We start from the raw sequence: 23,169 nt of genomic DNA, 5'->3' as shown, positions 1-23,169 counted from the left end.
CTTGGCTCACTGCAACCTCCGCCTCCCGGTTTCAAGTGATTCTTCTGCCTCAGCCTCCCGAGCAGCTGGGATTACAGGCATGCACCACCATGCCCGGTTAATTTTTGTACTTTTTAGTAGAGATGGGGTTTCATCATATTGGCCAGGCTGGTCTCGAACTTCTGACCTCGTGATCTGCCCGCCTCAGCCTTCCAAAGCGCTGGGATTACAGGCGTGAGCCACTGTGCCTGGCCTATTCTTTTGATTTTTAAAAATTCACTTTTACTTCATGTCTCTCTTCTTTGCTGTTGTTGTAGCAAATGCTCTTCAGTCATCCTCAGGCAACTACATGCAACCTGCAAATCTTTTCTTGACACAACTCATTTTCACAGAATATGTAGATGCCTTTAGGATTGGACCAGTAAAGGCTCAAGATCAACATGTGCCTGCTTGAAAAATGTACACGAGCGTCACCACTATCCATGCTTATATTTTAGTAAACTGTCATTTCAAATTTATTTGGCAGAAATGTACACCAAGTTCTATTATTTTAATAGTTAACTTATATTGCTTAATTATTTAAGTGCAGTAAATCACCCCTCAGCATGCGTTTTGCTGCTGCCATTTCCTAACCAACTTGGTATTACTTTTCCATATGAAATAAAACACTTTTCCCGATCTAATTTGTTCCCTCTGCCTCTAATAATACAATAATTCTGCTCTTATTCTGCCTAAGAAAACAGAGGGAGGAGGAATCTGTGGCACTGCTAAGACCTTTCACTCATCCAGCTAATTAGACAGTTAATAACATCACTGAGACAATTTAACTATAAAGTACAGAGTACACGGCCTTACCTGGTGAGAAAGCGGGAGTCTACAGGAAAACAAATGTACCCAAACTTCACTGGGGCCCATCACAATTCCTGTGATGAGAATCAAAGCTCAAATTCAAGCTCCTAAATCTCTAGGAAAACTTCCCCCCAAACAGAAAATAATATTTGCTCATCTCCTTAGCCCACAAAATGCTAGTGAGTTCTTTGCCTTTCCTAGAATAGCTGCATCTGGTATCACCAGAGTAGTTAAAAGCAAAGGGGACACAGTCGTTTTCTCAAAGTTTGAACTGTCTGATTCTGCAACTCCTTAAACATCCAGGTATCCTGTTCCCTTGGGATAAGATGATACTCAAGTAACTGTATCTTGTTTCCTTGGTTTGTTTCTTAAGCAGTTTTATCTCAGTCATACAAAGACAATTTTTCATTCTAGGTTGCAAACTCAAAATAGTTGTTACTCTAATTAATACCAAGAAGAACACATACTTCATGTTGGGAGAAATTTGAGATAACCTTTAGCTTCCTCAGACAACACTACAGGAAAATCTTGTCAACATGGAGTATAATTTATAATCATTTGATTTTGCTTTTCATTTGTTGCCAAATCATAGGCAAAAGCCATCATTCAGAGGTTCCCATTTATTTGTCGGTTCCTGTGCGGTTTAGTCACATAATGAAGAATGCAAAGCATGGTATTTTTTGGCATGACCTCAACCCATTTACCAGTTACTTTGGCAGCAACACCACATGAATGGTCAATTTCATTCCCATGGGCATTCCTTTTCTGCAGGACAGAGCTAAACAATAATCATTTTGGGGCCCATGTATCCCTAACAAGTTAGAAAGAGTGAACATTTGTGAAAATTCTCACCTCTGTTGTAAGCTGGAGTCTCTCAAATTTGGTAGGGGAAAAAACTTCAAGGATCATAATTTAACAATTGCTATTAGCATGGAAGTTTCTAAAGACAATGAAGTATGCACAGAGCTGTATACAGTAAGTTATGTTCTGTGGGGTGGGATTAGAAAGGTGTGGGGAGGCTTTTCATGTCAATTATTTCAATTTTCCCTCTCATTTACCTTTTTGTACATGTATATAACACTTTTGGAATCAAACAACAAAGAATCAGTGAAGCTTAAAACAGTATAAGGCAGCTCAGTTCACAAAAGACACGGCTTAAATGGTAACAGCATCAGGTAGAGAAGCATCCAACTAAGAGCATCAAAGGAGAGAAGAAAGAAGTGCCAGGATTAGGTCCCAGGAGAGCAAGGAAAGTAACCAGAACCTCCAAATGGACCAAGGTGACTCGCTGCAAGGCATTTAACACCACTGGGCTTCCTGGAGGAAGAATGTCCTTCTCACTCCTCAGCAGCCTCACAGCTTCTTGTTAGTCTCTTAACCACAGGCCATAGCCTGAAAGAGCAGCACACAGCAGGAGCTGTGCTGAGTCCTCCACATTTCTTCCAAGGAATAGCACCCACATTACACTAGAGAGGTAAACTTCAGGACGTTCCTGGTTAACCTTGAACCCTTTGCTGGGAGTCCACACACAGTGCAGGGTCTCTGAAGGCAGGCTCCCAAAGTGCCATCCTAAAAAAATACATGACAAAATCTCCCACTGCTGCCCAGCAAAGCCCATCATTAAGATTCTAAGGTACTTGGCCAACAAATCTAAATCAAAACAAGTCTCAAAAGACACAAGGGCACTTGTGCCCACTAAATCAGCCCAGAGTATAGCACTTTTATTCAAGACACACACACACACACACACACACACACACACACACACACATTTTTGCATACTTATAATTAATATGCAAAACTAATACCATTAAAAATTATCAACTCATGAAGGATGCTTGGAAGAATATAAAATAACTTTTCTTTCTTAAATAACATCTTATTTTCATCTTTTAAAAATCACAGTTAGGCCGGGCATGGTGGCTCGTGCCTGTAATCCCAGCACTTGGAGAGGCCAAGGCAGATAGATCACTTAAGGCCAGGAGTTCGGGATGAGCCTGGCCACCATGGCAAAACCCTGTCTCTACTAAAAATACAAAAATTAGCCGGGCATGGTGGCACATGCCTGTAATCCCAGTTACTTGAGAGGCTGAGGCAGGAGAATTGCTTGAACCCAGGAGGCGGAGGTTGCAGTGAGCCGAGATGGCACCACTGCACTCAAGCCTGGGTGACAGAGCAAGACTGTGTCTTAAAAAAAAAAAAATCATAATTAACTAACCAAATAATAAATCAATACATAGAAAAATACTGTTTGTTAACATCAAACACATGGTTCTATGGATAGAAACATAACGTTACTTACCTGAAAGTCATCATAAGGGAAGAGCAGCATCTCCCGTAAACAGTCGTTCAGGATCTGAGTCTTCTTCTGGACGATGACATTTTCATAGTCGAGTGGCTCAATTAGCTTTGGCTTTGCCTGGAAGGTGAAAAGATAAGCAAGACATTCTCATAAACAAATGCCATTTCTTAAGATAAATAACTTAATATGCTCTACTCTATGCTTTGTATTTTCTACAATTAGAGTATGCTAGTTTTGCTAACAGAAAGAAACAGAAATAAGAGTTGTTTCCAAAGGGACAAAAAAATGCCGGATAGTGTCCTGCTACACAGAGTGATGCTTGTTCAGTTATTTAAGCACAAAGGAAGCTCTGCATTCTGGTGAAGCTTCCAGTCATTTCTTGGGTCATCGCTGACTAGATATGTCCCCTTCCAAGCCTTAGAGTCTGCCAGAGCTGCCTTGATTAGGTGTCCAGCCACGGCCTGGCAGTCAAGGTCAGATGCCCAGAATGGCTCCAGCCACAATACCATCCCTTCTTGGCCCAGGGCCTAAACGTATGCACAGGACTCATTATTTCAGACAAGGCTCCAAGACACCCTTCTCTGAGTCTCAAAATATCCCTCCCTATCCCCAGATACTTATACTTAATATGTAATACCCAAAGGTAGAAAGATAATGAGCTGAGCCCAAACCAGGCAAGCAGCTGGGTCAGAGCCAGGCGGACAGGTACTACTTAAACCGGGGCTCATGGGCGAATCCTAGGGGATGGGGACGTCCATCCCTAGCATGCACTGAGCATGAGAAAGAGGTTAACGAGTAAGTAGGGAAGAAGAGAATATGGCTTTTCTAGCTATTTCCAAAGTTAGATCTCTTGGTTAAAATCCCTTTATCTATCGCCAGTCACTGCCACCTTGTTTATGGCTCACTTTCCACATATGAGGCATTGACTGGGCTAGGTCAGGGATAAAGATACATATTCAACTAACTATATTATAGTATGCCAAATGCTAAAATAGGCATATAGAAGATGTTATCAGAAGTAACTAAGTCCAGGGCGGGCGCAGTGGCTCACGTCTGTAATCCCAACACTTTGGGAGGCCAAGATGGGTGGATCACCTGAGGTTAGGAGTTAGAGACCAGCCTGGCCAACATGGTGAAACCCTTTCACTACAAAAAGTATAAAAATTAGCCATGCGTGGTGGCACATGCTTGTAATTCCAGCTACTCGGGAGGCCAAGGCACGAGAATTGCTTGAACTGGGGAGGCAGAGGTTGCTGTGAGCTGAGATCACGCCACTGCGCTCCAGCCTGGGTGACAGAGCAAGACTCCATCTCAAAAAAAAGGAACTAAGTCCATTATATCAACAGTTACTAGAAGATTATTTCTGAAACTATAATCATCTGATATACACAATCTCAATAAATGCTTTATGTATTAAAAATGACAGGCGGGGCGTGGTGGCTCAAGCCTGTAATCCCAGCACTTTGGGAGGCTGAGACAGGCGGATCACGAGGTCAGGAGATCGAGACCATCCTGGCTAACACGGTGAAACCCCGTCTCTACTAAAAAACACAAAAAATTAGCCGGGTGAGGTGGCGGGCGCCTGTAGTCCCAGCTACTCGGGAGGCTGAGGCAGAAGAATGGCGTGAACCCGGGAGGCGGAGCTTGCAGTGAGCTGAGATCCGGCCACTGCATTCCAGCCTGGGCCGCAGAGCGAGACTCTGTCTCAAAAAAAAAAAAAAAAAAAAAGGCAATTTGTATATAAGAAGTATATTAAAGATATTTGGTATGTGGCATCTAAATTGGCAATTGTGACTGAGGCTTGCTATTTGTTTCCAAAACCTGTCTCCTTTCCAATACAGGTGAACCACATTTCCCAGACTCCTCATGGTTTGGTGTGCCCACGTGACTGTCTTCTAACCAATTTTATTCGAGTAGAAAAGATGGGGCCACTGCCTCATCTGGGCCCACAAAAGCCTTCCATGTGGCCCCTCCCCCTTCCCTCTGCAGCCACGCACACAGGATCCAACACTGTACTGGGTGGCCTGAGGAAAGGATGGAGCCTAAGATGGAAAGAGTCTGGGTCCTGAATCCCCTTGCAGAAGACCGCCTGCTCAAACAGGCACTGAAATGCCCCAGGAGCAAGAACTGAAACACCTACTGTGTTCAGCTGCCGAGATTCTGGAGTTGTCTGAAGTAGCAGTCAACTTGCTTTACCTATTATACAGATACATGCTCATATTTAACTCCAATTACTTGATTTAACGAGATTCTACAAAGATGTTTTGACATGCTAAGAAAAAAAGCAATGCCCAAATGAGTACGCAATTATTATAATTAAGTAAAATACGTGTTATGTGGACAGAGACTAAAAATATGCAAAGTCCAAAAAATTAAAGCTATATAGTAAAATGCTGGTAACGGTAAACTGTTTTTACATTCAAAAAAGGGAAAAGAACTTTATACAAATTATTTTTAAATAAGAATTGCCCAGAAAATATTTTTCAAACTATTTTAATTAAAAAAAAAGATTCACTCTTTTGTCACACTGCACAGAGTAACCAGTCAATAAATGCTTGTTGGCAAAATGAATGGATGTCATGATTAATAACATTTTCCCTAGGAACCGTAACCATATTCCTAATAAAACCCAAATATGCACATAACTTTCTAAAATTCCATTACAAAGAGGTCAGATGGACCAATATTGCAGACTGGGAAGACACCATGTTCTCCCTGGCTTACATGGTGGCTACCCCATAACCACGGGCCAGGGGTACTCTTTCATGACAGCCCCAGCTGCCTGCCCAGGCACAGGCACAGCTGGGTGCAGCCCCCTTTGCACAGGGCCTTTGGCTCCACTCCCCCCAGGTAAGGCCCATGACTCTTCAGACTGTCAGAAGGCAGAGGTGCACTCTGAGTCCTGGACAGGGAGGGGCGTGGAGGGACACTGCTGAGAATGGGCTGTTCCCAGCTGCCAATGCTATTAGGTTTGGGGTTTTGTTTGACTTTGTTCCTACAGCAGGGCAGTCAGGTGGCTTTCTACAAAGGGCATGCCCTCCAAGAAGCTGGACTGGCATCCCTGTGGGCAGCCGTCTAAAGAGTCCTGCTGCCACCCCTTCAGCAGCTTCCCCCCAGTGGGTGGCTCCCTGCCCACCAGCTCCAGCCCACAGCACCTGAGCAACCTTAGCCACCAGCCACCAACCCTGGGCCACAACCACACTCTTCAGCGAGGCCTGAATCTCTGCCTTGGGTAGTGGTGAGAGGCTCTTCCCAGTTTGTTCCTTCCTTGGGGATCTCTGTTCCCGCATTTACTCTTCTTGTATCCTTACAGCAGGAGTTGGAAACTCTTTCTGTAAAGGACTTTGCCAGCCTTACAGTTTCTGTCACAACTGGTAAACTCTGCCATTGCGGCACAAAAGCAGTCACAGACAATAAGTACACACATGGGCATGGCAGTATTACAATAAAACTTTATTTATAAAAACGGCAGCAGCCAGATTTTGCCCAAGGGCACAGCCTGATTTAGAGTTATCTTTACCCCCTAATAGAGTTAATTCCCTTTCACCAATTTAGTAATTCTTTATATTAATTTTCCATGTTCAATTACTGATGTGTTTCTTGTCTCTGGACATATAAGATACATACATGTTTACAACTCTTTTTTTTTTTTTTTTTTTTTTTTTTTGAGGTGGAGTCTCGCTCTGTCGCCCGGACTGGAGTGCAGTGGCCAGATCTCAGCTCACTGCAAGCTCCGCCTCCTGGGTTTACGCCATTCTCCTGCCTCAGCCTCCCGAGTAGCTGGGACTACAGGCGCCCACCACCTCGCCCGGCTAGTTTTTGTATTTTTAGTAGAGACGGGGTTTCACCGTGTTAGCCAGGATGGTCTCGATCTCCTGACCTCGTGATCCGCCCGTCTCGGCCTCCCAAAGTGCTGGGATTACAGGCTTGAGCCACCGCGCCCGGCCCACATGTTTACAACTCTTAATGTATTTAATGATTTTTTTGCACCTATCTGAATAAACTTGGGTTGCTTAAAATGTTTGATAATAAAAATATTCATGGGTCAGTTTCATGTATTTAGGGCACCAAATAATACTTTAATTAGATGAATTTCTGTTTCCCCTCAAGGTGTATCTTGGAGGTATCTAATGAAAGGATGCAACGTTGTGGCTGCTATCTTGCTTTTGTGTGACAAAGTGTAACTTTCAAGGTGTTTTCACTGATCACAATTACCACTCAACAACTGAGGCTGGAAACTGAGGATCCCAAGTTGAGCTAATTGCTACAAGTGTCCCACCAAGTACCCAGCAGGACTGGACTGGGACAGAACGCAGTCTTCTGTTAAACAGAACTCTTTCTTCTCCTATACTAGGCTACCCTTTGAACAATGTGTGCTTAGCAATACTCAGCCATAGTAAATGTGTGAAGGAGAGTTTATAAGCCAACATTTCTGTTAAAGACTGGTCATGCAGTACCATGACCAGGAAAACTCATGGTACTGATTGAACAATAAGATAAATCTCATGGAGGATTACCATGTATCAGGGACTGCGAAAATTTTCAACTTGTACAAACCCTAACTCAGGTCACTTAATGAAAGAACTCCTAGTGACCTCATAGGGCAGAGGTCTTTAGCAGCTGCTGGAAGCACTTCCGGGACACATGACTGATTCCAGGACACATGACTCACTCCCTAGCATGGGAGTGGTTCACATGCTGCCTAAGTTAAGAACAAGGCAAAAAGCTCTTGCTTCAAATACAAATACCAGGCTTAATGCCTCCCTTCTACAGGTGTCCTTTGATGGGGAAAAGAAAGAAACCATCAGAGGAGAAAGGCTGGAGAATGGAAACTGGTGAGGGAGAGAGGGAAAGGGAACAGGAGATGCAGGGGACGAAAAGGAAAAGAGAGGCAGGGATGGAGGCACCCTGGGGAGGAAACCAAAGACAGAAATGGCAGAAGAAAGGGGCTTAGGAGACTTGGAGGTGGATCTGTGGGAAGTCACACCACTGCATCCACTAAATTGTGGGTTAAGAGGATAATTGCCTATTTTCAACTCTTTTTAAACTATGATTCACTGGTGGCAGCTGTTCACTGTTCTTCAGCCCTGCTAAGCTTTTCCAGGTGCTGGTGGGACATGGAGGCGGGGACAGCCCACAAGGGTAAGGAACTGATTGGCCTGCGACATGATTAGTGACAAGAAGGTCACACTAACAGCAAAATGATGCAGGCTAATTACCAGACTGCCGGTTCCTGCTATTATCTGTAAGAACGAGGCTTGGCACAGATCTGGCACACAGCCTTGGTTTTAAAGCTATCACAACATGCTCAAGTTCAATTCTTCCCCTGGTGACAGACTTCCAAGGGAGAAGTTCTTAATTTTCTATTTTCAAAAGAAAACCAGAATTACCCAAATTGACCGTGGTTGTTGGTGGAGCTCCTCTGGAGCCATCATGCACTATCATGTTTTGAAACCCTGAGAAGTCATCAGTTTGAACTGTGAATATTTCAGGATGCTGTTTTTCCCTAAGCATGGTGGGGCCTGGCTGGCTCCCAAGCCCACGACATTCAGAGCATACACACTGGTGACTGCTGCTTTTATAGTGTATAAAAATCTAACTTGGTCTATACACAAGTCCTCCAGCTTTCCGCATCATGTGGAGGAGCAAGTCCTTATCTATGAACATTCATTCCTCAGGCTTCCTGTGAAATCAGAAAGGGAGAGGGCAGCAGTACTTTCAGTCCACAAATAGTCCACAACAGTGGTTCTGAAAGTGGGCTCCCAGCAACTGGTGATTCAGCATCGCCTGGGAACTGGTTACACACGCAAATTCTGAGGCCCCAGTCCAGAGCCGAGTCAGGAGCTCCAGGAGCAGGGACCAGTTACCTATGCTTGAACACGCTCTCCAGGGGATGCTGGAAAATCCCTGATCGATCATGATGCCCCAGGAACTACATTAGAATTTTCAATTTCAGGGAGGAAGAAGAAACAAGGCCGGTCCCGAGCCTCCTCAAGGTTACAGACCCCTTTGAGAGCCTGGATCCTCTCCCCACGAAAACTGTATACATTCTTTGCTTTCTGTGATTGTATACACAGCTTCGAGGGGAGGGCTGTAATTCCCTGGAAAGTGGTCATGTGGAACTGAGTCGAAGAAGCCCTGGGCTAGTGGAAGAGCCAGGCCTGTAAATATTTAGCTCAATGTAAAGAGAGGTACTGGGAGAAGTGAAATGCAGAGCTAAGGTCAAGCCCATTGCCCTCCATGGCCTGTGAAGTTTCTTCACTTTACTAAGGAAGGAATGCTTGGAGAGAGCGAAGAAGAATGAGAATTCTTCAGGTGGACAAAAGCCTACCCTGACAACAGAGCCCTGCCTTAGCTAGGCAGATGCAAGGTTTCCAGTCTCATGGCAAGCCCGGGGGCCCAGCAAAGAGGCAATGCTGCATCCACTGTTTCTGACACCAGCCAGCTCCAGTCACTCCCTCTACAGGGATAATGTGCCCCTCCCACCTCTACACCTGTCACAGTCCTACAGCCCTTTGGCCGACGGTCTACAAAGAAAGCAAATGTGGCAATGTGGCAAAAAAGTTAAAGCAGAGCTGCTCTAGCCCCAGGCAGGCATACAGCACTTCACACAGAACTGGGGCACTACCTCCCTCTTCCCCACAAAGGTGGCCTTTGGCGCCTTGCTGCCACATCCTTACTTAGCAGCAGTCCTGGGATGCCTCTCATGACAGTCCTCGGCTTGCTGTGACCTGTGAACGCTCAGCTCCACTATCAGTGCCTCAGGGCAGGGCTGAGTCTTGTTATCTTTGCCACCCTCAGCATCCCACTCAGGCCCCAGCGACACGTCCTGTGGGGCTAACAGAGCTTGCCAGTGGTTCTTGTACAGTTCCATTGTTGCTGGGCACCTTGGCTTAGAAGATTTCCAGGAACGTGCCTGCTGTGTCCACCCAATGTCACGACACAGAGAATGGGAGGCCCTGTCACAATTCAGACATGTTCTAAGGTATGTGGCCCCAGGACTACTTGGCGGTATGTAAGATTAGCCATTGCACAAACTAAGAATGCCCCCAAACTGCATTGCTCACATACAAAAGAAACCTAACAGAAGTTTTCCAATCCTAAAAATTCCTGTGACATTCCCAGATGTTGTGGAACTAGAAGAAACTTTTCTAAACTCTCAATAATAAAATATAAATTTGGACTAATCACGCCAAGGGAAACACTGATCTGTTCTTGCGATGAAGAACGATGATACAAAATCATGATCATGTGAAGAGGCAATAAAAGAATATGAAGCCCCAAAACTGTAGGGAAGAAGTATGGAGGTGTATCAAGAGGTTCATTGATAAAAATGTGTTGTTTCCCTGGATTTCTGGTGTTTATGGCTTGGGTTAGCTTTTTAAAATTTATTTCTTTTTAAATTCTAAATAAATGTTCACCTCCATGCCTTATTTTGTTTTCAAATGTTGAATTACTTTTCTTAAAGAAGGGCCCTAAAATTCTATAAGCTTTGTCCCTCACAAAACCTGACTCTGCCCTAATAGGGTCATGTGTCCACATGAATGCTGAAGAGGATGGTAGCATGGTAAGGAAAGCCGAGCTGTGCAGTCACCTGGGGCTGTGGCTGGACTTAACTAGGTCAATGCATGGAAAAGGCAGAACCTTGCAAACTGTAAACACGTATTATAATAAATTGAGTTATTCATATTATTAAATATGTTGCTTGCATGACAGGTTGTTTTTTTGTTGTTTTTTAAATTTTTTTTTACTTTTTATTTTTTTCAGACGGAGTCTCGCTCTGTTGCCCAGGCTGGAGTGCAGTGGCACAATCTTGGCTCACTGCAAGCTCCGCCTCCCGGGTTCACACCATTCTCCTGCCTCAGCCTCCCGAGTAGCGGGACTACAGGGGCCCGCCACCACGCCCGGCTAATTTTTTTTGTATTTTTAGTAGAGATGGGGTTTCACAGTGTTAGCCAGGATGGTCTCGATCTCCTGACCTCATGATCTGCCCACCTCGGCCTCCCAAAGTGCTGGGATTACAGGCATGAGCCACCACGCCCGGCGCATGACACGTTTTTTAAAGAAAAAAAAACTTTCCTCGACCTCCAGAAACATACAAAATAAAACAGGCAATAATGGCAGGGACATGCACAAAGGAAGACAAATAATGACCCAACATAGAGAAAACTGCATCGCAGACACTGAAATTCAGGGGGTGAGCCCAAAGGAAACAGACAGCTGCTTATACTGTAGACGGGACTGAGTATTGCTGCGGTGTGTGCCAGGGAGGATGGAGAAGAACCACAGCTGCGTGCGGGTGAGCGATAGAGGAAAGCACTCCTGACCCCCTCCCATTAGGGCAGCTCCATGACAGCAGCAGGATCTTGGATTGTGAGGAAGAGAGCAGGCAGGCAGGACACCCCATGGGACACCGCTCACAGAGAGTTATATGGCATGATCAGAGTGGTTGGGGAGAAAGAGCTCCTCATCTCAAGGGACAACATGGACACAGGTGAGCCACTGATACCAAGGCCCTGCCAGTCCCCATGGCAGCGGACAGCATGGCGCACCTCTAGCAATCACACTTCCCTACACCTCCCATGGGGGCCAGAGAGCAGGACCCCACAAGGCCCCACCATGACCCCCCCCCCACCCTTCAATCTCTCAGAACTCCCTCCCTCCTACAGCATTTGCTACTTAGGGTCTGGCGGCCCAACATCATGCAAATTGAAATTCCAGATCAAAAGGCAATCAGAAGCAGGAAATGTTCTCAGTGCCAGGAAAATGAGATTCCTCTGGATCCAGCAGACCTGCACAACGTTAGCCCACAAACTGAGTTCAGTTCTGGCCAAACATGTACAAAACCTCAAAAACCATGGGAAGAGCTAAGCTCCGAAGAGCAAAGCAATTTCACTGCTCTTGCCTCAGACGTGATAGCTTCAAATGAACTTTCCAGTCATTTCTTGTCCTTGTGTCTCTGGTGATTAAATGTTAACAAGAGCTGAAATCCTGAATGCCACTTCTTGAAATAGCAAACTAAATGGCAACTCTTGGAGCTATTTTAAGAAATGAGAAATTTGTCATTTCTGCTTATAAAGAATTTAGGACTTCCTTGATTTATCTGCATGGCTATAAAAGCTACTTGATAGGCTGAGATAAAGTTGGTCCATTTCCAAAGCGCTTCTCAACGTTGCCACCAGGACACGAGTACTGTTGCTGGGGATGGGAATGGGGAGATGGCAGCTTGTAACAGAAAGGGGCTTCTGAAGCCACGTGCTCACAAGTGTGGGCCACACGAGCTTTCCTGCACTCCCGTCGTGCACACGACTCTCATTACTTAACCTCACCAGGAACTTCTTGAAGTTGTCAAATTTGCAGGAAGGATCCTCATTTTCCTATAAGTAGAGTGGGCACAGGAAAATAACAGCCGCCTCCCTTCCTTGTGTACACATGGGATGAGCAGTATGAGTTCCCTCTCTCCACAGGTATTTACTGAGCTGGTTCACATGCACTGTGCCAGAGACATCAAGATAAAAAGAACACAGTCCCACCCCAGGGAGCTGGCAGTCAGAGGGAAGGCACATGTGTGAACAATCAGCAGAATGAATGACAGCAACAGGGACCAGGACTGGCATCTGGCCCACTAGAAGGAACCCAGCCTCTGCTCAGCTAGATTATAAGCTCCATGAGGGCAAGACAGCCCTATTGTATTCACTGCTGTCACCAGCACCTAGAACAGCACCCAGCATAGCAGAAGCATTCAATAACTGTGTGTTGGATGACCCCAGTGATGTGGGGTACTTCTTAAAGGAGGTTCCTGGAGCTGATCAACGAGATGAACAAGCCAGCCAGGATTCAAAGCCGATTGAGGATTCCCTGCAGAGAAAATTGAGACACCAGGGAGCATGTGTCTGGATGGAAGTAGATTCTGTAGGGCCTGAAACATATACAATTACAGTGAGGTAAAAAAAAAAAAAAAAAACTAATAAATATAAAATTGCTGGAATCTCTTCCACTGCCTTGAAAGGGATCCTGAAACTTAAGCTTCATGCACTTCATGCTAAATTCTCCCTGAGCATGGTGAGTTCTGGAAGCAGCAAGGAGTTTGGAATCGCTGGATAAGGGTGCACAAAGGGGGCGTGGGGTCCCAGCTCCACAGGTGCTCTAGCACCACTGGAAATCCAAGGTCATGGGGAAAACTATACTTAGGAGAAAGCCCTTCTGAAAAGAGACTCCACACAGCTGCTACCTGAGGTGAGCAGTGGGCCTCCCAGATGGACGTGCTCAAGGAGCACCGGATGGGCCAGTGCCCTCCCACTCTGCTTCCTCTGCAAGGGTGGATAACACTGGAGTCAGACAGCAACACTCCTCACAAAGACCCCTGCTCCACCTTCGCCCGTACAGCCCTCAGTCTCTCCTCTAAAGTAAGCAAATATTGGAATAGTGTTCATTTGAGCTAATCAATGATTAGCTCACGTGGGGCACCTACATGTGCCAAAGCCTGCAGGGAGAGACGAGGCCAGAGTGGCAGGTAGAGCCACAGTAGGAAGGGCCCTCAGGAAGCCAGCAAACAGGAGGAGAAGCTGAGAGACACAGAGGTAGGTCCCATGTCCTCCTGCAGTGGAAGGAAGATGCCCTCCATTAGCTTGTCACAGACATGCTCTTCTGTCCCTAACTCAGGACATTACAACTAGGAGATGGTGATAATCAAGATAGAATCCCATTCTCATTCAGTAGTATATGTTCTTCTCCAGATGCTCATGAGTGTCTGTAGGAAGTGATCTAGAAGCTGTTTGAAAGCATGCTTTTTAAAAGGTACTACAGGTTCAGTAATATGGCTTAAAAGCTTTTATCTAGCACTACAAGCTTGCGCAAACATCAGAACATGAGATTATCCAGTCCAGTCTTCTCATTTTACACATTGGGAAACCCAGGAACCTGGGAGTTTAGGGACTGTCCTGGGGTCCCAGGAGGAACCTCCTGAGCCCTGGCCCAGGATCTTGTCTCAGCCCCTACTAAAACGATGCCTACATTTTAATTTTGCACTTTCATTGACAATGTGCATACACATGTAATCTAAATACTGGAGGAAAAAGGAAACCTTATCTAAACTTACATTTAGAAATAAGCTCAAAAGCAGTTAATGCTTTGGAGAATATTTGGAAGAATGCATAAGAAACACCAAACTCCCAGACATCTAAATATATTTTTCATGCTCCATTGTGGTGTTATCCTAAGAACAGACTAATACCAACAATTAGACATTTGTGAATTCAGTTTTTTATATTATAAACACTAACACAATGTTGTTAAACAGCAGTTATACAGATTTGACAAATCTGACAAAAATCTGATTTTGTCAAATCAATAGCACCTGAAATGGGTAAGAGAAAAATGATAATAGAAATGGAAATAATAAGAAAGACAGGAATAATAATACCAATTAAGGAAAACCTACACAACTCCTCAACAGCCTGCCATCAGCTGTGCTCGCTGGGGTTGCTGCCGAGAATGTCAATGAGGAGAGGAAGACAATACAGGAATTTAGGCGACTTCTCCACGTCCTGTGCCCAGGGAGTCACATGAGGAGAGAGCTAGGTGGGACGGGAGCAGGTCCCCTGCAAGTGCAGTGCGTCACGTGTCTTCTCCCTACCCTGATACCGGCATGGGCCAACTCCAGGCCAGGAAGGGTGAAAAGGGAACAGAGTGAGAACCAGGTAGAGCACCTGCGGTGGGCCCAGCATGTGTCTCTCACACACATACAGTAGTCTTGACTTCTAATTCTGCCTATTTTTTTCACATGTGAAAAGAAACAAAATCAAAAAACAAAAAGATGTGCTATCATAGTTGTATAAATAATTCTATCTCAAATCTAGACTGTAGACTCTTCCAGGCATTTTTCTTCCTTTTTTAGCATTATGACCTAAAATTGTTAGTTCTTCCTAGGTCAATAAAAACTATTTTTGGAATTCTGAAATGAAGAGGGCAAGTAATTAAGCTAAAAGGCTCTAAAAGACAGATTTAGTCAGATTTCAAAACAACTTACTTTAAGCTACTTATTTTAAGATATTGGGGATAGAGAATGGAATATTCATAAGTAGTTCACAAAACAGTTTCTGCAGACTCCACTGCCAGGCAGGCAGTACAGACACAGGTATACGGGGGTTCATTACATCAGTACAATGGTTCTCTAAGTTTGGTCCTGGGCCAGCATCAGCATCACCTGGAACATGTTAGAAACACACATTCTGGCTCAAGCCTGCACTTTGGGAGGCTGAGACGGGCGGATCATGAGGTCAGGAGATCGAGACCATCCTGGCTAACACAGTGAAACCCCGTCTCTACTAAAAAAAATACAAAAAAACTAGCCAGGCGAGGTGGCGGGCGCCTGTAGTCCCAGCTACTCGGAAGGCTGAGGCAGGAGAATGGCATAAACCCGGGAGGCGGAACTTGCAGTGAGCCGAGATCTGGCCATGGCACTCCAGCCTGGGCAGCAGAGCGAGACTCCATCTCAAAAAAAAAAAAAAAGAAACACACATTCACCCTGGGCCCAAGGAGTCAGAAGCTCTGGGGTTGGGGCCTCACAGTCTGTGTTAACAAGCCCTTCAGATGATTATGGTGCCCATTCATGTTTGAGAACCACCACTAGTCCATCTACTTTTGTGTATGTTTGAGAATTTCATATTAAAACGTATTCTCAAAAAAATCCTGGCTTCACTGCCTATTGGCTACGTGGCCTTTGGACAAGTTGCTTATTTAACCTTTTAATCTCCATACTGGCATCTAAAGATGGGAAAAGTAATAATTTCTGTTACCATTATCACCAGGTTATTGACAGGGTTCAATATGTAGTGTCTGGACAGAGCACGAACTCACCAAATGGTGGTGGTGGGGACCATACATAGTTATGTGTAGTTCACATTCAATAGAATTTTAGCCCCTATAACACACATACTTTTGCTGAATTACTCGCATACTGTCTCATTAAACCTTCCTACCACTGTATGGTTGCATCAACACCATTTCACTGATGAGGAAACTGACGCTTAGAGGAATTAGATGGTTTATTGAAGGTCACACAGATGGTGATCCTTGGGTCTCCTGGCCCCAAGACCAGGACCTTCCCCATCACACATGAACAGTAAGCATGATAGAATTTCAGATTTCTAGAACCAGAAGTGCCTCTCCAGTGCTTCTGTTCCTCTTTATATGAGAAATGCTGAACATTGTTCCACACGGGGATGCTTCAGGCTCCACGTCACCAGGGAGGAGGGAAATTCTCCCTACTCTGAGATCTGCCAGGCACTGAACTACCCAGGCTTTACAATCTCACTACAGCAGAGATAGAGTAGAGTCCCTTCCAGGAAAAAATCATTTTCCACTTCAAAAATATTAAAAATCATACTCCAAAATACTAAATCTTTCCAAAGAACCAGGTTTAAATGCCTTGACACATATTAATGCCATTAAGTAGTATGTAATATATATTACCATCAAATATTTCAAGGCATGACCTTTGTAAGGAAAACTCACATTTAAATCATGTATTTTTTTTCCTACAGAAAAAAAAAATCACCAATATTTTTCCTTATCCAGTGACTCCCCCACAAAATGACAGCTTTTTAGTTTGAGGCTTTTAAGCTAAAGAACGTGTAAGTATAAACCTGCATGATCAATGTGGTAGCTACTAGCCACAGGTGACTACTGAGCACTTAAAATGTGACGATTCTAAATTCAGATGTGCTACAGGCATAAAACAGACACCAAAGGTCAATGACGTCTGACAAATGAAATATAAAATACCTTGATTTTTTAAATAAGAATTCAAAATTGAAATAGTAATATTTTGGAAATATTGGGTTAAAATTATATTACTAAAATTAGTTACACCTGTTTCTTTTTACTTTAACTTGGCTACTAGAAAATTTTAAATTTGGCCGGGCATGGTGGCTGCATATAATTCCAGCACTTTGGGAGGTTGAGGCGGGGGGGGGGGGGGGTGGCGGTATCACTTGAGGCCAGGAGTTCAAGACCAGCCTGGCCAACATGGTTCACCCCGTCTCTACCAAAAATACAAAAACCAGCCAGGTGTGGTGGCACACAGCTGTAATCTCAGCTACTCAGGAGGCTGAGGCACAAGAATTGCTTGAACCCGGGAGGCGGGGTCGCAGTGAGCTGAGATCACTCCACTGCACTGCAGCCTGGGTGACAGAGCAAGACTCTGTCTCAAAAACTAACAGAGAAGAAATTATAGATATTGTTCATGTTATATTTCTACTAGACAGCACTACTATAGACTGTAAGAAATTTTAACATACAGGTAATTTTTTAAACTTCATGGCAAAACAAAGGACAGTCCACTTCCTGAAATTTTTACTTGGGCAGACAAGAGTTAGGAAACAACACCACATGAGAGATAAAAGTTAGGTCTAGTCGTGGTTCTATAAAGCAGTGGACCACATTCTCCTGTGACTTCAATAGGCCCCACCTTTCTGAACTCTTTCTCCCTGGAAGAGTCATCTTCTTTGCCTGTCATCTTGTGGATCTCCACCTTTTCCAGATATAATCAATTTACTGAGAAGCTGGTGTAATAATGTCACACGGTGATTTTTCCAAGTGTACTATGACCATCAAAGATGATGTTAGAGTTTCAGGTACGACTGCCAGGAAGAAGAGGTACTGATAACAGAAAGGGGTGCTGGCTAAGAGAGGAACAAGAAGGAGTTTGACTCTGGGAACCTATGTTTGCACTTCTGTACACAACAGTACTCTGATAAAATGTTCACCAACTTTTTAATAGAGATCAAAATCACAGATGCACAGGAGAGTAAAGAGGCACGATATCCACATCACATGTAAGTCAAGCAAGTACCTCTACCTGCATCCCTTTCTACTTTTTGGCAATTCAAGACATTTGGTTATTGGTGGCTAAACCTTTGCAGGTAGAAGAGAGGCGAATGAAAATGTGAATGATTCTCAGATCTAGTCTTTCCTGTAGGCCCTTTCTGCAACCTTTTTTTGCCTACACATTCCCCAAAGAATCACCAGGACCATGCTGAGAAGCAGGAGGAGAAAACAAACAAACTAAACAAAACCTTTCACATTATATCAGAGATTGAATACAAAGAAAACAAAACCACTCGGGTGGTTCCTGTTAGGCAGAAGCCCTGTTAGTGAGGGAGACTGGAGTACAAACCTTCACTACAACAAAGCAGAGATGCCTGACAACAAGCTGGAACGATGACGCCACGATGGGCTACAGGAGCACACAGTCTTCTGGGAAATGTGTGGAGAAGGTTTGTAAAGGTTTCCCAAAGAAGCTGGCATGTGAGCTGGGGCTTGAAGCATAAATGAGGATTTTATCCTTTTATCCAGTGCAGTACATGCCAGGCAAAGGCAGAGCTGTGCCCAGGTATGAAAGCACCCCAGGTGGAAGGAAGGCTGGAAAGCCGGGGTTAGGGCACATTTTGGAGGCTGTAGGAGATAAGGTTAGCAGGCAAATTCAGGGTCAGCCTCTGCGAATCGAGGGAGCCATGCTTGCTTTCTCTGTAAAGGAAGAGTCAGAGAAGGCTTTTAAGCAGATAATTAACAACTATCTTTGTGGGCTGTGTTGTTTTGTGTTTTGTTTTTGAGACAGTTTCGCTCTGATGGCCAGGCTGGAGTGCAGTAGCTCCACCATAGCTCACTGTAACCTTGAACTCCTGGGTTCAAGCAATCTTCCCACCTTATCTTCCCAAATAGCTAGGACTACAGGTCTGCCCCACTAAGCCGGGTTAATTTTTTTATTTTTTATTTGTGTAAAGACAGTGTCTTGCTATGTTGCCCAGGCTGGTCTCAAACTCCTGGCCTGGAGCAATTCTCTCACCTCAGCCTCGCAAAGTACTAGGATGACAGGTGTGAGCTACCATGCCCCACCTGTCTCTGCATTTTAGAAAGAGTGGTCTGATAGCACAATGCAGCATGGCTCAGCGTAAGAAAAGACAGAATGTGGTAGTGGAACAGGCAGTCCAGAGAACCTTCAGAGATGGGGGATCTGGAGGGCAGCCACTGCTACAATCTCTGTCTGATATGCAATGCAGTCCTGGCTTAGAAATGCCAAGTGAGCCTCCTGTGAGTGTGTGCTGGTTCTCTGCACCACTCGCTGCTGCCTTTCCCTTGGCAGTGACAACTCTCCATATTAAGGAGATCCCAAAGCAGAATACGAGACTGGCTCCTCCCCAGGAACCTGGCAGAGCCCTTGAGACCCACTGGTAAGTGGCACTTATACTTGTCAGGAAAGGGAGCACTGAAAATTTCCAAAGCCTCAAAATGTCATTCTAAAAGAGACTTAGCACTAGTATATCACATTACAGGGTATTTCAAACTTCTGGAAAGTTGGGGGAAAACTATAATTTCCAATCCTTCTTGGTTCTAAAAGTATCCTCACCGTCATATGCTATCTGTAGGCCAGAGCCGGGTTGTCTTGTTATCTCCTGCCTAGAGTGCCCTGCTAACTCCAAATTTTTGATTCATTTCCAGGTGGCCAACCCATTCCCTTGGTCTTACCTCTTACACTAGGTGGAATTCCAAGATCCCATTTTGTAGCTCCAACAACTCAAAAGCCAAACAATTTTGAATAAACAAAGCTTAAAACCTGAAACTAAAACTCCACAGTCCTAAACCTGACTCCATCCCAGGTTATTCTGAGATCAAAGATGCTAACACTGGAACTTGAGTCCTAGACCTTAGAGACTATGTACGACACAGGCTCCTCATTTTAAAGATAAGAAAACTGAAGCCCAGGAGGGTGGCAATCTGCAGAGATTGAGAGGCAGATGCAGGATCAAAATTAGGTCTCTGGTCTCTTGGCCCACCCGTGTCACCAGCCAGATGGACATTGTTCTGCAGCCTCATGTTTAGCTGCTACCTTTCCAAGAGTAGAGCACACCTGCACAAATGGCAGCCTCTGCAAACACTATGGGGACTACAGTGCCCATTTTACTAATTAGGGAGTAAACATTTCAGGATTAACCTGAGCCATGCTATAAATTTTTTAAAAAGGAAAATAGGGAGGAAAACAGGATGCCTCCAGACTCTTAGACCCTCACCAGTCTATGCTCCTATGTAATTTTCTGGGAAGATAATAAAATGTAACACCCAAGGTAAGAGGGACTCCTCATGGCAGCTCTACTTCATTCATATTTCTGAGTTCTTCACATGACCACCATTGTCTTCATGCTATTCGACCACTGTTGGTTGTCACTTATAAACTGGCCTTTCTCTAACAATTGTTAAGTTTTTAAGGGCAGTGTGTTTTTCCTTTCTTGTTCATCGTTACAGTCTCAATGCTAAGGTCAAGTGAATATGTTCTTTTTTGTTCATGAATCATGCATATGTGTCCAGGTATGGATTTTAGAAAACCTGACCCAAAGTCTACAATCTTGGCTCTGCCATTTATTGAATGTGTAACTTTGAGCAAGTTGCCTAACTTCTCTGTGCTCAGTTTCCTCTTTTGAAAAAGAATAGGGCCTGCATTCTAGAGTTGTGAGGATTAATTGAATAACATTTCGCAGGCATAAAACAGTTCCTGGCACACAGCAGGGCAACATATAAGTAGTGGCTATTTTTATTATTACATGACTATTGGCATTACCTTGCTATAAAAAAACAGTCACCAGCCATTCTCCCTCCATGCTGATGACAGATCATGAGAAAAGAAACACCGGAGGTGGGTGGATTTTAGTTTTTAGTTTTCTATACAAGTGATTTTAGTTTTCTATACACTGCTACCCAGGAGGTAGCTGTCACTTGGCATGGCAATGAGGTAGGGAACAAGCTGTGGAAGCCCCATGTCTGAGATCATTTCCCAGGCTGGCATGTTAATTAGATTCACTCGGACCCTTTCCAAGCATGCACTCCCCAAAGATTCCTTCCACCGACTGCTCCACAAAATAGGTGTGCAGCAGCAGGAGCCTCATGTAACACTGTTCACGTGAACAGACAAGGGTTCGGCCTGCGCCTTCTGCAAAGCCGGGCTATGCCTACGTTAGCTGCTAAAAAATCTGAAGCACGTCCTTCCTGGAGCTGCTGATGGTTTAAGTGTTGTCTGCTTAAGTGTCTGGAAAGGACAGGGTGGCATTAACACACACTGTGCCTGATAAAGATCACATGAAAGCATTCCAGAGGAATGAACCCCTTCCTTCCTCATGCCTTGCTGCCCGGGGAGAGGAAGGGTTTTGATCTCATTCACCTCCATGCACTGTCCAATAAGACTGGCAAGTCTCTATTCTTGTAAATGTGAGTTGAATAAATTAATGAATAAACAAATGAAACACAAAGAGCATTGTAGTGAACGTGTATGGCTTTGACTAAGTAAAATTTCCTGTTCTTGTCGCTAGGAATAGGTCACTATATAAATCTTTTGGGAACATCTTTCTTTCACCATCCAATATTTTAAAAACAAGGAAACTACTTATTAAATATTATTGATGTAATACCATTAATTATTTTTTTCTAAAGTTGTCTCTAAGGATGCAGGAAAACCTATAGGGCAGAAAGGCTTATTGTCTAAGTATAATTTAATTAACTCAATCACAGTCACCTAAAGTCTAATTGAAAATTAACAACCTGATCATTGCCCATAAGCTTATACTTCACTTAGTCTGCTATTTCTAGAGCAAACAGAACTTCAGGGATAGGAAAGATTTTCTAGTCTCATTCCTCCTCTGTCTGGGGGACAGAAGAGTTCCCAGGTAATGTACTGGTGTATCCAACCAGAAGCCAAGTCCTTCTACTACTTTCTACATCAAGTACTTGTGCTGCCTTCTCACAGAGTTATTTAGCTAGAGTAATCATGTGGTCATTCAAACATTAAAATAAGAACTAAAATTCTGCTTTTAACACTTGAGGATCCCAGGAAAATATGAGCCACCCAAAAGGTGTCTCCGAAAAGAAACTTTTATTTTCTTTGAGACAGGGTCTTACTCTGTCACCCAGCCTGGAGTCCAGTGGTGTCATCTCTGCTCACTGCAGCCTCAACTCCCCCAGACCTAAACAATCCTCCCATCTCAGCCTCTTGAGAAGCTGGGACTACAGGTGCATGCCACCTCGTCTGGCTAATTTTTGTATTTTTTGTAGAGATGGAGTTTCACCATGTTGCCCAAACTGGTCTTGAACTCCTGAGATCAAGCAATGCCCACCCACCTTGGCCTCCTAAACTGCTGGGATTACAGGCTTGAGCCACAATGCCCGCTGATCCTTTTCAAAAAATACCTAATGAGTACACCTAACAGGAAAATTCAGCTATTCTCAATCTTTACATCCTTCAACCTTAAAAATTCCCAAAATAAGACCTGTGCTGCAGTCCCTACCACCCTCACAAAAGTAACCCAATGAAAGGCTGCATAAATGACATATAACCCAGCCTTTTTCGGCACTTTGAAGCCACACCTTTTTCCTCTAAACTGTTGAGCAGTAACAATTAGAATAAATTGTTTCCAGGAACTATGTTAGAGCTGGGGGGGTAGGGGGTAAAAATAGGTATTCAAATGTGAGCAGGGAAACTAACATGCAGACATCAAGAATATCCTGCCTGTTCCCCTGGTAGTGATTTCTAGCCCCCAAAGCTATTTCTCAGTGGGTTTGGCAGTAAGCCTGGATAGAAATGGGGAAGTTTCACCATGTGCTTCCTCCTTCACTTACTGTCACAATGCAGGGGACAAGACCCACCCATGTAGGTACCTGTAAAGTTGAACCTTGCAGCCTCTGAAACTTTATAATGCTCAAACACATATTCTCTTGGAAACACTAACTTTTAGCCGGTTGCAGGGGCTCACGCCTATAATCCCAGCACTTTGGGAGGCCAAGGCGGGTGGATCACCTGGGGTCAGGAGTTCGAGACCAGCCTGACCAATATGATGAAACCACGTCTCTACTAAAATTACAAAAATTAGTTGGGCGTGGTGGCATGCACCTGTAATTCCAGCTACTCAGGAGGCTGAAACAGGAGAATCGCTTGAACTAGGGAGGCGTAGGTTGCAGTGAGCCAAGATTGAGCCACTGCACTCCAGCTTGGAGAA

The 23,169-nt window shown here is 44.4% G+C and overlaps 1 protein-coding gene across 17 annotated transcripts in view; it reads right to left on the bottom strand.

The window, feature by feature from the left end:
- The window catches only part of DOCK9 (dedicator of cytokinesis 9), a 306,369-nt gene that overhangs the window by 167,334 nt on the left and 115,866 nt on the right, over nucleotides 1-23,169 (bottom strand). For all 17 annotated transcript variants that reach the window (XM_030922003.1, XM_030922011.1, XM_030922008.1 and 14 more), the window contains exon 2: nucleotides 3,131-3,247. In XM_030922003.1, the coding sequence (XP_030777863.1) occupies nucleotides 3,131-3,247 (117 nt within the window). The remainder of the gene's footprint in view (nucleotides 1-3,130; nucleotides 3,248-23,169) is intronic.

This window comes from Rhinopithecus roxellana, chromosome 18 (assembly GCF_007565055.1).
Source record: "Rhinopithecus roxellana isolate Shanxi Qingling chromosome 18, ASM756505v1, whole genome shotgun sequence".
Taxonomy (NCBI): domain Eukaryota; kingdom Metazoa; phylum Chordata; class Mammalia; order Primates; family Cercopithecidae; genus Rhinopithecus; species Rhinopithecus roxellana.
The sequence above is the reverse complement of the archived record's forward strand: the minus strand, read 5'-3'. Positions and strand labels throughout refer to the sequence as shown.